General features: G+C 41.9%; 1 protein-coding gene across 2 annotated transcripts in view; it reads left to right on the top strand.

Moving 5' to 3' along the window:
* The window catches only part of LOC126248318 (protein inturned), a 267,846-nt gene that overhangs the window by 136,280 nt on the left and 116,330 nt on the right, over positions 1 to 15,236 (top strand). For both annotated transcript variants that reach the window (XM_049949205.1, XM_049949204.1), the window contains exon 11: positions 13,933 to 13,986. In XM_049949205.1, coding sequence (XP_049805162.1) covers positions 13,933 to 13,986 — 54 coding nt within the window. The remainder of the gene's footprint in view (positions 1 to 13,932; positions 13,987 to 15,236) is intronic.

Raw genomic sequence — 15,236 nt, forward strand, 5'->3', positions numbered from 1 at the left:
TAATTGCAGTATAACCTATAAGTGTTTTTCCCATCTGATGACTTCTTGGGTACAGTTACTACTGCGACTGACCATCCCAAAGTTGTTGTTATTTGAACTCTTCCTTTAACCAGTTGCAAGTAGTGGACACGGTATGGTTCCTTGTATACTGGTGGCTCATTGCCAGTGGAAATTCTGTGTTGTATCAAAGGTGTAGTTGGTAGTAGTCCAGGTGGGTTAAACAATCCTGCATATTCTTCTAATAGCTTCTCCATATCTACTCTCTCACATCCTTTCAGATGTGACACTTTTCCCCTCAGAGCAGTTAAATGGACTGACTGTCCCCGTTTCTGATATTCTGTATTGAAATCTCTTTCTGATTCATCCTTTAAAACTTCTAAGTTAGCTAGTAGGGTTTCTTTTGATAGCCTTACCTCCTCTGAACCAAAATTATTTACAGTGAGTGTCACTACTCAACTACCATCTAACTACATCGTACAAAACATCGTGCCTGATCCAGTACGTCGTTCTCTTGCGAGGGCTCTACCACAAACACAGTATTAACTGACAGATCAGCTCATCCATTTACCCAGACCAGGCTTCCTGTACCTTTCAGCATTGTATCTCGCAATTCAAGTTCAAATTCACTGCACTCAATACCCTCTAACTTACCATGGATACCTGTGATTGTGTGTCCAACGACATCTTACATGACCTTCCCTTTGTATAGCCGAATTGCCAAATTTCTGCCACTGATTTTGCACTGTGGTGTTCCATAGTTGAACTTACTGGGGGTAGTGTTGCACAGTGGTCACACCAACACCTGTACTGTTTAATGCAGGGACGTGAATGTTACGCCGATTCCACGATCTGTGCGCTTGTGGAATTTTTGAACAGAGTGCCCCACTTGCTTGCACCTTTAACATTCCATACAGTAACACTGAATGTATCCCAGTGTGCCACACCCACAACATGTAATCTCTGCATTAAACACTATGTACTTCTCCCTTAGTCTAGTTACAGAATCAAGGTCAATCAAAGCTACTGCAGTTGCCACTGCCTCATCCAGGGTTCTTAGAAACTCCATCCCTACTTTCCATGACATTTCAGATGGCAAGACCCACAAAAATGCATCAAGTGCCCATTGTTCTGCCATCTACAAATGGCTTTATTGGCTCAAGTATCATTTGTTAATTCGTATGTATTGGCACTGATTTGCCTGATGCGGCTCACAAAACATTCTGTTGCTTCTTACTGCTTCTGCACTGCATCATTAAGTTGTTCACGATAATACTGCGAGGTATTCTTCTTCCTGTAATGATCCACTAACCCTTCCCAAAAGTCTGCAAAGGAATGAGTGTCCCACAATTTCTCGTTGCACATCATGTATATCCTGGCATCACCTACTAATTTTAAATGAGCCTCACTTAACAATTGTTCAACACTCCAGATCCCTAATTTTGTGGCCCTATGCAAATTATCCAAGAATACAAAAATATCTTCCCCAGATTTACCAGAAAAAGGTACCACCAATGAGGCTGTACCAACATCAAGGATAGGTGAAAACATGCCCAAAGATGACCCTTCCCTTCTTTCACCCTTCGAATGCTTCACTTCTCTACACAAAACTTCATTGTCAGCTCTAATCATAGCTACCATGTTTAGTAGATGCTGAATTGTCTTCTGGGTTGTTGCTTTCTCAACAACAGCCATTTCACCCAGAACTACCAACACAAAGCTATAGTATACCCAAAATAGAAAGGAAAAGAGTAGCACAACAAGTTAGTTCCAAGATAAAACACTTGTTGCTGGCACCTACTTGAAAACTTGCACTGAATCCCATTGCTGCTGGACCTACATCTCTTCAAGGCTCCAGCACATATTCTGACACCAATATTATAATGTGGTTCACTATAGAGTAGGAATGGATGAGTAGTTCTCTACTGGAAGTTGGCTGTGGAGCAGGTCAAGAAGGCAGCCAATCAGTTGATAGAACACTTTATTGATGAACATGAACAAATGTGATTCAGCACATCTGAAACACATTGACTGCAGATGACGGGAGTTGCTCTTTGGAGCCCAGCACACTGGTATGGCCACGCTGATACGGGCATTTCCCATGAATGGTAAAGGCAGCCCAGCTCCTACAGCATGATTGCAGATGACGGCTGATGGCTGTGGGCTGGCGGTGTGTCAATGAGGCAGTGTTCCTGTTCTCAGGTTGGACACTCAGTCAGCGGTCATTGGTTCTCAGCCTGGTGGAGGCACTGTCATAGAAGTGATGACAACTGATACAGTCTGCGTATCATCAAACAGCCCAGCTGTGATGACTTGTTGATGGGCTAGTTCTGGTCATTTAAATCCTGTTTCCACGTGCTGGTAGTTGGGGTAGGCCCCCTGTATTGAGACTGCATTGAAATATCTGGAGTGGGGTTGATGGCCTGGCATGCCGTAATCAGTGGGTCAGTTGTTGTGCAACAGGAATCTACATGACACCCTTCATGTGGAAGCACCATCTGCAGAAACCATGTCTTCTTATGCTGTTGAGCTGGCAGGGCATTGGCTGGCAGACTGCGGCCTGGTTTCATGACTGGGCTGGGCTGCTCTCCTGCCTGCTCAAGTTTGAACTGTTACATACCATTATGTAACCTATCTGAAACCTTCTCATATCTGTAGGTCTCTTCTGCCTATACAAAATTCTTCAATGATTCTTAAACAATATAACAGCAATGAATAAACTGTACTCTGTGCAAAATTCTACTTGACAGCTCCTCTCTTATTCTTTTGCTCCAGTCCATGTTCTGCTACTATTTTTCTTTCTTGTCTTTTCATAATATCAAATTTCAGTCTTCCATCACAACTAAATTTTTGTCTTCTTTAACTATCTGAATAATTTCTTTTGTTTCATCATACAGTGTTTCAGTTATTTCTTTGCCTGCAGATCAACTACACGTGTAAACTATTACTACTGTTCTGAGGGTCGGATTTTTATCTATATTGCCAGTGATAATGCAGTCATCATGCTGTTCATAGTAGCTTACCTGCATTCCAATTTTGTTATGCATTATTAGACCTACTCCTGTGTTACCCCTGTTTGATTTTGTCTTCATAACCCTGTACTCACCTTAACAGTAGTTCTGTTCTGCCTGCCACCACAGGTCACTAATTCCCACTATCTATAATGTCAACATATCCATTTCTCTTTTTAACTTCTGTAACCAATAATGGGAATTAACATGCCACATTCCAACCCGCAGAATGGCAGTTTCATGTTTCGTGGTGATGCTATCCACCTGAGTAGCTGCCATCCAGAGTGGAGCACTAATTAACTCATCATTAAGTCATACAGCAAATCTGCATGTCCTCAAGATATGTAATGTCTGTATTTTCTGCTTGCTTTCAACTGTTTGCAGTACTGACATAGCAAGGCCTTGTTGACAAATGTTGCCACACCTGATCGGTCAATCTCCAGATTGTTGCCTCTGCAACTACTAAAGAGGCTGCCACATCTCTTCAGGTATCATATGACTATTTGTACCATTGAGGCACAGAAGCTAACCAGTCATGACAAGGTCCAGGTTGGGTGAAGGAGGAGGAGAGGGATGGGGGGAGGGTGAATAGAATGTAGTGTTAAAACTCAGTCCACAAAATCCTATGGAGACCCGCTTGGTCATTCTAGACCTATTAGCATTGGCTCCCCCTCCCACTGTAGTCCTAAATGGGGCAAGCTAAATTTTTTGTTCCTTAGCAAAGAGTTTAGAGTTTAACCTGAACTAGGCTGAACACACAATGGAAACTCAGAAGAAGACATCAGTATCCTTCCACACACTACAAAAATTTTAAAAGAAGATCTGAAAAAGAAACTTGTATAGACATGGGTACTTCCAGTTGTTGTTTGCAAAACTATTATCTTGCAAGGTTCTTCCCAGGGAATTGCAAGATGCATGGAGCTGGTGACAAATACTTGTGTACATTATTACTGTGATCATATTTCACCATCTTATGCACAGTTATCTGGATGTTTGCAGACTAGTGCAGAAATTTCCATATGGTCTGCTACTTTCCTGTGTCCCTCCTATCTCTCCGTAATGGTCTTGTGATGATCTCAATAGAGATGACACAGGTCAAATGCAAACAATTCCTCTGTGATATCAAGACATATGCAGAATTGTCTTTGTATGTTATGCTATTTGGTACTTGGTGCAGATCAAGTTTCATTGTGTGGTCAAAGTATTTTACTCTTCACATAGTGCATTTAATACAAATAAAGTGTTAACTGCTTATAAACTATATACATAATTGAAGTGGTGTCAACAATTCCTGCAGTGGCGATCCTGTACTGAATGGTTTGCAAACTGATTTTCTGTGTGTGCGCATGAAACACTAACACAGCAGTGAAGGAGGAGCACCAGAGTTTACCGTTAGCTAACAGCGTTGTGCCAGGTGAAGGAGGAGCACCAGAGTTTGCCGTTAGCTAGCAGCATTGTGCCAGTACCAACTATATCAAACAACAACTACTACTACACAGGCAATGGTGGCAGGAATAATATTAGAATTCCACCATTTTGGCTCACAAAGGCTCATCGAGCAATTGTGCAATCTTTTCCACTATCAGTCATACGCTATTCTTAAAGAGGCAGTGCTCCAACATTTTGTGTTACCACCTGAGTCACGGCTACACAGAATGATTGAAAGTGATGCTGTTCCATTGGTTCCCCTTCACAAGCACTTTGTTTGCTGTGTGTGCTTTAGCACACTGGACTCGCATTCGGGAGGACGACGGTTCAATCCCGCGTCCGGCCATCCTGATTTAGGTTTTCCGTGATTTCCCTAGATCACTTCAGGCAAATGCCGGGATGGTTCCTTCGAAAGGGCACGGCCGATTTCCTTCCCCATCCTTCCCTAATCCGAGCTTGTGCTCCATCTCTAATGACCTCGTTGTCGACAGGATGTTAAACACTAATCTCCTCTTCCTCCTCCTCCTCCTCCTCCTCCTCCTGTGTGTGCTAACGAGAAATGAGCTCCTGTCTGAGAGCAATCTCTGAAGATTTTTTGGCTCTGAAGATTGCTGCAAAATATTAGGGATATTCTGTCTGCCTTCACAGAGCTTCCTTTGATGATGTGGCATGCAACGCAGTTGCTGTCTCAATTGCATGTACAAACAATAATTCATGTGTGGCAGATAAAGAGATTATGGCAGGAAGCCCCGAACCGTGCAGTCACACACTTGCAGTGGCAGGGAGCCTGGACTCGTGCACTGCATCACCCCAAACACAAGAACTGTGGGCAGAACCTTCTATGAGTCAACTGGTGAATGAAGTAGCAAGGATGAATGTCAGTCACAGAGACAGGAAAATAACAGCAGTTTTGAAGGCTGTAATAGTAAATGACAAATTTAAAATGGCATTAGTATGACAGACACTTTAGTGAGGCAGCAAGACAGTGCACGAGCCCATGGCTCTACCCAAATTCAAACGACGAGTGCCAGTAGGTACATGCACTCATCCAGGACACTCAAAACACTTCAGGAATGCAATGGTGTCAGCAGTTGCAGGCTCAACTAGGCTGTTTGTAAAGAACAAGAAAATCTGGTGACCTATTCTTAATCGACACTGGATCCGAGATAAGTGTATATCCAAAGAGGCCAAACGAGCGCTGCTCATGTAAAACAGTTCTATTTCTCACAGCTTCTGAAAATTTGGCAGTTGAGACATTTTAGAAGATGGGGTTGATGTTAGAGATGGCTGACAATTTCCACCCTACTTGGACATTTATTATTGCAGTTGTGAGTGGTCCCTTTTTGGTGGCCAATTTACTCTATCATTTTTTGTGGTGCTGAATATGTTAAACTCTTGCTTAATCAAAATGCCTCTCCTCTCTGATGTGTCGGGCTGCATGTTGCACGATACCATTGATCTGCATTGTGGGAAGAACTCCGGGTTGTTTGTGTCTTCTGTGCCAGGTATAGAATACTCTGTCACAACAACCTAAGTGCTTGATACACATACAGGAAGACCTCACATTCTAAATCACATGAACTGATGGAAGCTTCAAAGTTGAGAGAGACATGCAAGGTACTTAAGGCAAAGATGTGTAAAGTCAGTATGTGAAATGGTGAAGAACAGTTTGCCATAATACAACAATGCAAACTGAAGAGTAAAGTGTCTGCTGCACAAAATGAGTTGAACAAAACACTTGATCTGTTGGATGCTTATGCTACCCTGCTGTTTCATGAGACGTGGACCATGAGGTTTCCCCCACTACTAACGTCAAGGCCACAGCAAAGGTGAGTCAAGGCCACAGCAAAGGTGGGCGGTGATCTCAGTCAGTAACTGCTGCTAGAATTCATAGTGCTAACAGACCCAGTACTGGTGAAGAGCAAAAGAAGCCATTCAACTGAGCACCATAACGGAACAACACCAGGGCAACCTTGGCTGCCAGACCTCAGCAGTTACCTCCTGATAAGTTACATGCTGCACAGTTGGAGTTTGAGAAGATGATTTCTAATGGATCCAAGATGACATCTCACAGTGCATGATCATTACCTCCGCAGATGGTAAAGGAGGTGGATGGGTCATAGAGAATGTGCAACATTCATAGGGGCTTAAATGCTCACACCTTTGCAGACAGATACCGAGTTTCCAATGTCTTCAACTTTAACAACAATGTGGTGGCTACTTGTTTTGTCAGTGTAATAGGCTGTGCAAAGGCTTTCTCACAAATCACCATGGCTAAAAATGATAAGCACTAATACTGTGGTTACTAACCCCTTTGGGCTCTTCGAACATAATACAGTGCCTTTGAGACTATGAAATGCTGCCCAGACGTGGCAGTGTTTCATGCATGAAGTGCTACATAGGTTTTCATTCGTGTTCTGTTCCATGGATGATGTCTTGAATATTTTCTGAAACCAAAGATGAACACTTCAGGCATTTATGTACGCTGTTCAAAAGGCAGGAGTTCTATGGATTCATGGTCGATCAGGATAAATGTGTCTTTGTCAAGAAGGAGGTACAGTTTCTATGTATGCAGTCCCTTGCACAGGCATTTGACCTCTTCCCGAGAAGGTCAATGATATTTTGTAGATGCCTGTATCTCCGGCATTTTAAAGCTTTAGAAGATTCCAGTTCCCTCAGAATGTTAAACTATTATAGGCAACACTTGTCACACTTAGCTGAGGTAGAAGAACCAATAAGTAAACTGCTAATGGACAAAAACCTTTTTGACAGCAAAAAGATTCCTTGGACTCATGAAGCTCAAAATTCATTTTAATACCTGAAAACAGCATTAACTAATTGTTCTTTGTTGACACTCCCTGTTTCTAGCACTGCCATGACGTTTTACCCAAGTCAAACTACTGTGGGTGCTGTATTGCGACAGTATGTCTCCACAACCTCGCAGCCTTTGGCTTTCTTTTTGAAGAACCAGTCTACTCAACAATGACAGTGGAGTGTGTTTGACAGGTAGCTTCTTGCAATATGTTTGGATGTAAAGCATTTCCAGCCATGGCTAGAGGGACAATTCTTTAAAATTTTTGCTGATCATGAGCCGCAAAAATCTATATTTCAGCATGTGACGGAACTTGATTCACCATGCCATTGTAGACACGCCAAGTTTATTGTCGAGTTCTCAATGGACATCCAGGGCATCACAGGTCAGGATAGTATTGTGGGTGACTATTTGTTTCAAATCTGTGCCACTGTGACTGCTACTTGACGGGTGGAAGTTGCAGCAGAATGAGAGAAAGATTCTCTCTTTCTACGATGTTGTATGAATCCTGAATTGACAGGCTTATGTCTCAAGACCTACCAATGCATGATACGAGTCACTGGGTATGGCACAACACTTAAAGCAATGAGATTTGCCCCTTCATTCCCATGAGATGGTGGTGCCTTGTCTTCGATGCATTTACCAACTTGTCATACCCTGCCAGCAAAGCTTTTTCAAAAATGGTGGCGGAAAAAGTGGTTTGGTCAGGAATGTGACAAGATTGTCAGTGCTAGGCATGGTTTTGCAGGAAATACAAATGTTGCAATGTTTCTTGGAATGTTTTGCTCCCATGGACTCATTTCTCTCCGCTTTGTGAAGATTCTCACATTTACATGTTGTCATTGTGGGTCCTCAACTCTCCTACCCCCCTTCCTCCCTCCCCTCCCCCCTCCCACCTCTCTCTTCTGATGGATTTTGTTTTTTGGTGACTAGGGTAGCTAGATTAACTAGGTGACCTCAGGACATGTTGGTACCTGATACTTCTGCAGTCTCCGTCGCCTGGACACTACTCAGTTTCTGGTTCTCGAGATTTGACGTGCCACAGATCATTACCACTGACAGGGGTAGGCAATTCGAGTGCCTATTCTTCCTAGGGCTTATGAGAATGTGTGGTTGCAAACATATTTAAACCATATGCCTGCATCCCTTCAGTGAGAGGCTGGTACAGCATATGCACTGCACACTGAAGGCAGCCTTGTCCAGCCATACGGAAGCCTGGTCAGACGCTCTATCTTTCGTACCATTATGGTGATGCACCACCCTGAATGAGTACCTGGCTTGCTCAGATGCTCAACTGGTCCAAGTGTTCTGGGTGAATTTTGCTCACCCAGACCTAAACCTGGGCTACCGGGTGGGGGAGTCAGACACTTTCTTGCACAAATTGCACGCACGCGCTCACACACACACACACACACACACACACACACACACACACACACACACACACACACACACATATACCATCTCTTGCCAAAGATCCCAGTTGGACATGATGACAGAACCTTCCTCCCTCCCTCCCCCCCCCCTTTCCCTCAGAACGATTTATTCAGGTGTGATTTCGCACAGCTGACACATGACACTGTTAAACCACTGCACTCTCCACAATATACAGGCTCCTATAATGTCGTAGGCCACAGTAATAAGACATTGATAATTGAGAAGAATGGGGAATGGAATGATGTGTCTGTTGAGTATGTCAAGCCTATTTACACAGAAGACAGTCCATCTACAGCAGTGAACTATCCAATCAGACATGTACATCAGTCACAAAATCTACTGTGTGATGCATCACACGTGAGATTGCAAGTGCCTGTGCCAGATCCTTTGAAAAACCGGTCAGCGTATACTCAGACTGGCAGGCAGGTAATGTGTAGATACCCGCTGGTTAGAGGAGTTCCGGGGTTTTCTAATTATGTTCAGGTTAAGGAGTTGAACTGCATTGACCAAATTTGTGATGTGATGCAAAACCTTCAGAGTCACAGCTCTCCAAAGTGGGGACACTAAAGTGACATTAAGATATATGCAAAATTATCTTTCTATGCCATGTTCTTTGGTACTTGAGTGTGGTTCATGTTTCGTCGTGTACTCAAAGTATTTTACTCTGTACAAAGTGTATTTAATATAAATGAAGGGTTAATTGCTTACAACCCACACATATATTTGAAGGGACATCAACAGTTCCTACACTCTCATTTGAACAGCACAACAGAAATACTTGTTCCAATCAAAACAAAACCCTTTCTGACCCATTCCATCACAAAATCACCTTCTCTAAATATTTTTCGATTGCAGGAACCCAACTTCGGGAAGCTCTTCCTTGCAGTACCAAATAACCTATCTCCGATGAGTAAAGCTATGATAATGTCTGCCCTTGTCTTTGTACCCACATTTTAACCTTTTACCCTATTGTAATCATAGACCCTCCTTTCCCACTAGGCATTTACCACTTTAACAATTCTCAGAGTTCCTAGGTGAAGCAGTCTACCTGATTTTCTTTCTCTTCGAGCTCGCTACATTGTGTCTCAGTATTTTACACTTAATTTTTATTTCATTTTCATTTATTATTATTATCTCATTGTTTATTATTATTGTGGTCTTGCTGGTTTAATGGTTAAAGCACTAGACTCTAGCTGTGGAAGTCCCAGGCTTTTATGTTCTTCTGATCTTCCCCAAAATTCCTCATCCTTTCACTTTGTACCTGTTTTCTTTCTTGCATCTACCGATTTTTAAGTTTCTAGTGTTTTCAATAATTTCACCTTGATACTTGAAGTGTTTAACTTGTGAGATGTTGCCATACTTGCTTGCAAGTGATGCCAAGTTTGACATCTTGGAGTCTATGTATTGTGTTTATTTATAAGAGATTTGGAGTATGGTCTTGATGGCATTCTCATGAGGCTTCTTAATGGAGTGGCTGGCTTCTTTGGGACTACATGTAATTGTTGCTAGGTCATCAGCATAATCTAGACCCTTAATGTTGATTCCTTTATCTTTGGTTTCCGTATTTATTAGAGGTATTTCTTTCTCCCAAGTTTTGATAAAACTTATTGAGTACTAGTTTGAACAGGAGTTGGGACAGTCCATCACACTGTCTTAGTCCAATTCTAATTTGAAAAGGTTCATAGATTTCATCCATGAATTTTACTTTAGAGATTGTGCCTGTCAAGGTGCGTTCAATTAACACATTTGTTTTGCTATCTTCAGTGTTCACTAAGTATATTAAACTGGGTGATGCAATTGATTGAACTGCAGACTTTATTGAAATCTACGTAAGTGACTGCTGTGCAGTTTGACTTTTGGTGTTGCAGTATCATCTTGAGGTTCCAGGTCTGTTCTGCACATTACTGGCCTGGTCAGAAGCCTGCCTGTGAAATTTTTGTCTGTTTCTCTAGCCTGGTGAGCATGGCACATGAGAAAACTTTGTAGGTAACTGGTAGAAGTGTAATACCTCAGTAATTGTTGGAATCCATTTTATCACCCTTTTTGTTTAGTGAGTGGATCAAAGCATTTTTCCGGAGTGCTGGTATGATGAGGTTTTTCCATACATTGGTAATGATGGCTTGTAGTCTGTCAGTCAAGAGTTTACCTCTGATATGGAGAATTTCAACGATTATACAACGTTCCCCTGGCACTTTTTTGTTTTTGAGATGTATAATGATGCTTCATATTCCCTCACGTGTAGGTGGAACAGAGTTTTGATTTGGAGCAGTTAAGTGAAATTGTTATCTTTCTGCAGGTGGTTTACATTTGTGTGGTTTCTCGAAGTACTGCTTCAGGATTTCACAGTTGATCTGTGCATTCATCTTAAGTGTTCCATTAGGGTGATGAAAACGAAGGCTAGGTGGCTTGTAGTTCTTTAGTCCTTCCATAAATGCCCAGTAAAATTTTTGTATGTTCTTCCTTTTGAAATAATTATCGATTTTCTGTGATTTTTAGGTGGTATACCCATTTAATACTGTTGATTGTTTTAGATGTTTTTAAGATCTATGGATAAAAATCCTTGATCAAGATGTTTAAAATTCCCTTACTGACAAACCACCTTCAGATCTAAAATACATAAAATTGCTTAAAATAAGTGAACAGTAGCATAATACATTTTATATTTAAGCACTCATGCTATGATACATACCAATAAAAATTATTACTTAATTCATTTTGTATCAGCCACCAGGCATTACACATCATCATAATCTGCTGTGCTGAATCACTCTTGTAGTCATGTACACAGTGAAAAATTTTATAGATCGTGGCAAAAATAAAGACATAGAAGTATAACTGGTAAGTGGTGCAAAGCTGTAATCTTACCTAAAGTATGTCATCATGGTTATATGATTTACAATGTTAGCAATATACATCTCTGGTGATCACATTGTCACTCTTGTGTTTAAGTGTAAGGTGATGGACAGTGATAACTATCATATAGTCCATGTGGCTATCACTTGTAATGCTAGCTACAGGAACAAGGAAGTAGCTGTCTTATGACTGTCAGAGGACTGGCCATATATGTAGTGTAACTGCTACAGGGAAATGCTGCCTTGCAGATACTGTTATTAACCAATGAAATTTTACAAAGACATGCCTCTATAATTATATAAAGATTTTTAATGTAACAAACTTTCTACTGGATTTACACTATAGAAAATGTGAGGAACTGTATTCAGTTTCTACAATCTGTCATAAAAATATACCAAACTAGTAGGAAAATTCTTGACAAATTAAAACCGTGTGGCATACAATGATTCAAATGGGAGAATGTAGCTTTTGTCAACAGCATTCTTACCTGCTGTGCTACCCACACAACTGAAGACTGCCCTCACAGCTTCATTTCAGCCTCTGCTGTCTTCTACTTTTGAAACTTCACAGAAACGTTTCTGTCTATATGACTGAAGTAGCACTCCTAGAAGGAAAGATATTGCGGAAAGATGAATTAGCCAGAATCTTAACATAGAATAAAATTGAGCTGTTTAAGTAGTTCTTTCTCTGTGTAAGTCCAGGAAGCAAATTTGTTGTCTATGAATCTAAGCACCGGCCTCTGTGGTCAAGCAGTTCTAGGCACTTCAGTTCAGAACCACGTTGCTGCTGCGGTCGTATGTTCGAATCCTGCATCAGACGTGGATGTGTGTGATGTCCTTAGGTTAGTTAGGTTTAAGAAGTTCTAAATCTAGGGGACTGATGACCTCAGATGTTAAGTCCCATAGTGCTTAGAGCCATTTTTTATGAATCTAAGCAAGCTTGAGATGGCACTGTTAAGTCTTCAACACTGGCTCTGGTGCTTTCAACTTCAGTTATGGGAACTGGCTCTTCAACTTGTAATTAACTTGTGCATAGATCTGTTTCTGTATCATCTCCTCATTCTGTGTTCTCTCTCTCTCTCTCTCTCTCTCCCCCCCCCTCTTCCCCCCTCCCTCCTTCTCCATCTCAACCCCGTTCTCTCTCTCTCTCTCTCTCTCTCTCTCTCTCTCTCTCTCTCTCTCTCTCTCCCCGTGTGTGTGTGTGTGTGTGTGTGTGTGTGTGTGTGTGTGTGTGTGTGTGTGTGTGTCGGAGGGGCTAGAGGGAGTATGTCAGCAGCCTGCTATCTCTTGACTTCAATTTTCAACTTTTTATTCACTTATTTAGCAATCACTTTTTTCCATTTCTCTGTCATTAGATGTGGTCTATTTGCATCATGTGATTTCTTTTTTAATCCAGTCTGAACTTTTACAAACAGCTTTCTTCAGTACTCCACAGTTTGAATCCTGGCTGTTAGTCAATCATTCCTTATGAATCGCTTCTTGCTCCCTGTGTCTTACTTAGGGCCCTGAAGAACTTTTCTCTTGTTTCAGCTCCTGCCACTTTGCTCTCAGTGATTTTTTTAAAGATTTTATTATTATAATAATTATTAGTATTGCAGTTATTTCACTATGTGGCGGTCTCAACCACAACTTTTTAAATTGTTTTGATTTGAAATAACAGTTAGGAGTGTTAACTCTTAAACTTTCAGAAACTAAATTTCCCAATTTCCAAACAATGCAAACTCCAGGTTGGAATATCAACTATATTAGGAAAAGGATAGATTGCTGCTCACCATAAAAATGACACATTGAGTTGCAGACAGGCACTACAAAGAGCCTGTTACACATTTCGTTTTCAGCCAAAGCACACATTCACACAAGCATGAAAGCATGCCTCAAGGACACATGACTGCCATCTCTGGCAGCTCAGACCAGAATGCAACTGTCCTGTTTAGTGGCAATCTGGTGTGAATTTACCATGAGCTGACTCCTGATTGCCGCTCAGTGTAACAGTTGCATTCCGGTCCGAGCTGCCGGAGATTGTGATCATGTGTGCTTGAGGTGTGCTTGCTTGTGTGTGTGTGTGTGTGTGTGTGTTTTCTTTTCTGAAGGCTTTGACAAAAAGCTAAATGTGTAACAGTTGTTTTGTCGTGCCCGTCTGCAACTCGATTTGTCATATTTATGGTGAGTAGCAATCTATCCTTTTCTTAAAATTGTTAAAGTTCCTAATTTGTAACTAGAAAGAAATAGAAATGATGGAAGGAATTAAAAACTTGAAGTATTGAAGAGAGTAGTAATAGTGGGAACTCCCCCTACTAAGAATAGTCTGAGATGCAGACTGTAAATGATAAAATATCATTATTTTTTGCATTAATACTAAAACTGTCTGTTAATACCACTTTCATATTTATTGCAGGTCCAGATAGACAACTTGCTGAGTCATATGGAAGCCAATGATTTTGGAGATATGGTAGGTCATGTTCTTTTCCATTCAAATTTGCTTAGAAATGTGTATGTGGTCTGTTTCCTGGCCTCTAACATAGCTGATTTCCAATTGTCCAGTCAGATGATTTCACTACGGTAGTAATCCCATAGTCTGTCTGCAACAGCTTCACCACACTGTCATTGCTGTTGTGGTTAGTTTCAACACTGTCTTGTTGTTCCTGCAAGTTCTGCTGAAAACGTCCCATCATTTAATCGATAAAAAGTCTGACAGAAGAATGGTAAGCTTCTTTAAACAATTGTTGATGTCTACCTACTTCATGTTTAGTGTAAAGTAAAATATTATGAACAAATTAATAATGACACAATGGGAAGCTTCCTCTTCCCAGTTCTGACTAATCTCTCCATTGAGTGTCTCCCAGTTCTGACTAATCCCTCCATGGACCCCCTGTGGGTCCAGGGGTTAGAATGGCCTGAGGTATTCCTGCCTGTCGTAAGAGGCGACTAAAAAGAGTCTCTCACTTTTCGGCCCTATGAGTTCAGGTCCCATTCTATGGTTTGACCTGCCACTTTCAAAATTCTACAGAAGTGCAGGCCATATGGGGAAGGACACCTTATGTTATCCATAGTGCCCTTAGATCTGATCTCCTGATCTCTTGTCATGACTTTACATCCCCACCTGCGATTCGACTATCTGGGCGAGGACACTTTCCGGGGTATGTCATCTTCTTCCGTTGTCTCCTGTCCTCTTTCGCCCCCATGACAATATTGGATTTCTCTGTGTCTGTTGTGGTGGGGCCATCATGTATCCATTTGGTGGTAGCCCCCTGAAGACATAGGGATCACACTGCTGATGCCTGAGCTGTAAACTCCCCACGTATGCCAAGGAGTAGATGCCTGTCTTCCTGGGGCATCAGGACTCCTGGCAATGGCCATCATGCCAGTTGGCCTTTGCTGTGGCTAGATGGCACCTGTGGGGAGAGTCCCTGATCAGAGAGGGTGGCATCAGGGCGGATGACCTGCAATGAAGCGGACTGTCATTTGGTGCTGGCCGTACACCATGTGAGGAACGTAGGGCTACAGAACAGAGAGAGCCATACTCGCCTTGGGTTTTAGTCTGTAGCAGAACTGATGGGGACTCCTTTTTACCTACAGAGCCTCAGTTTTTCGTCGAACATCTTGAGGATAAGTTTGGAGGAGTGACAGCACTGTCCAAGATGTGAAATGGCGCTGTCTTGATTCAGACAGCATCCCCAGCCCAACCCTGAGCATTACTTG

This window comes from Schistocerca nitens, chromosome 3 (genome assembly GCF_023898315.1).
Source record: "Schistocerca nitens isolate TAMUIC-IGC-003100 chromosome 3, iqSchNite1.1, whole genome shotgun sequence".
Lineage (NCBI taxonomy): Eukaryota > Metazoa > Arthropoda > Insecta > Orthoptera > Acrididae > Schistocerca > Schistocerca nitens.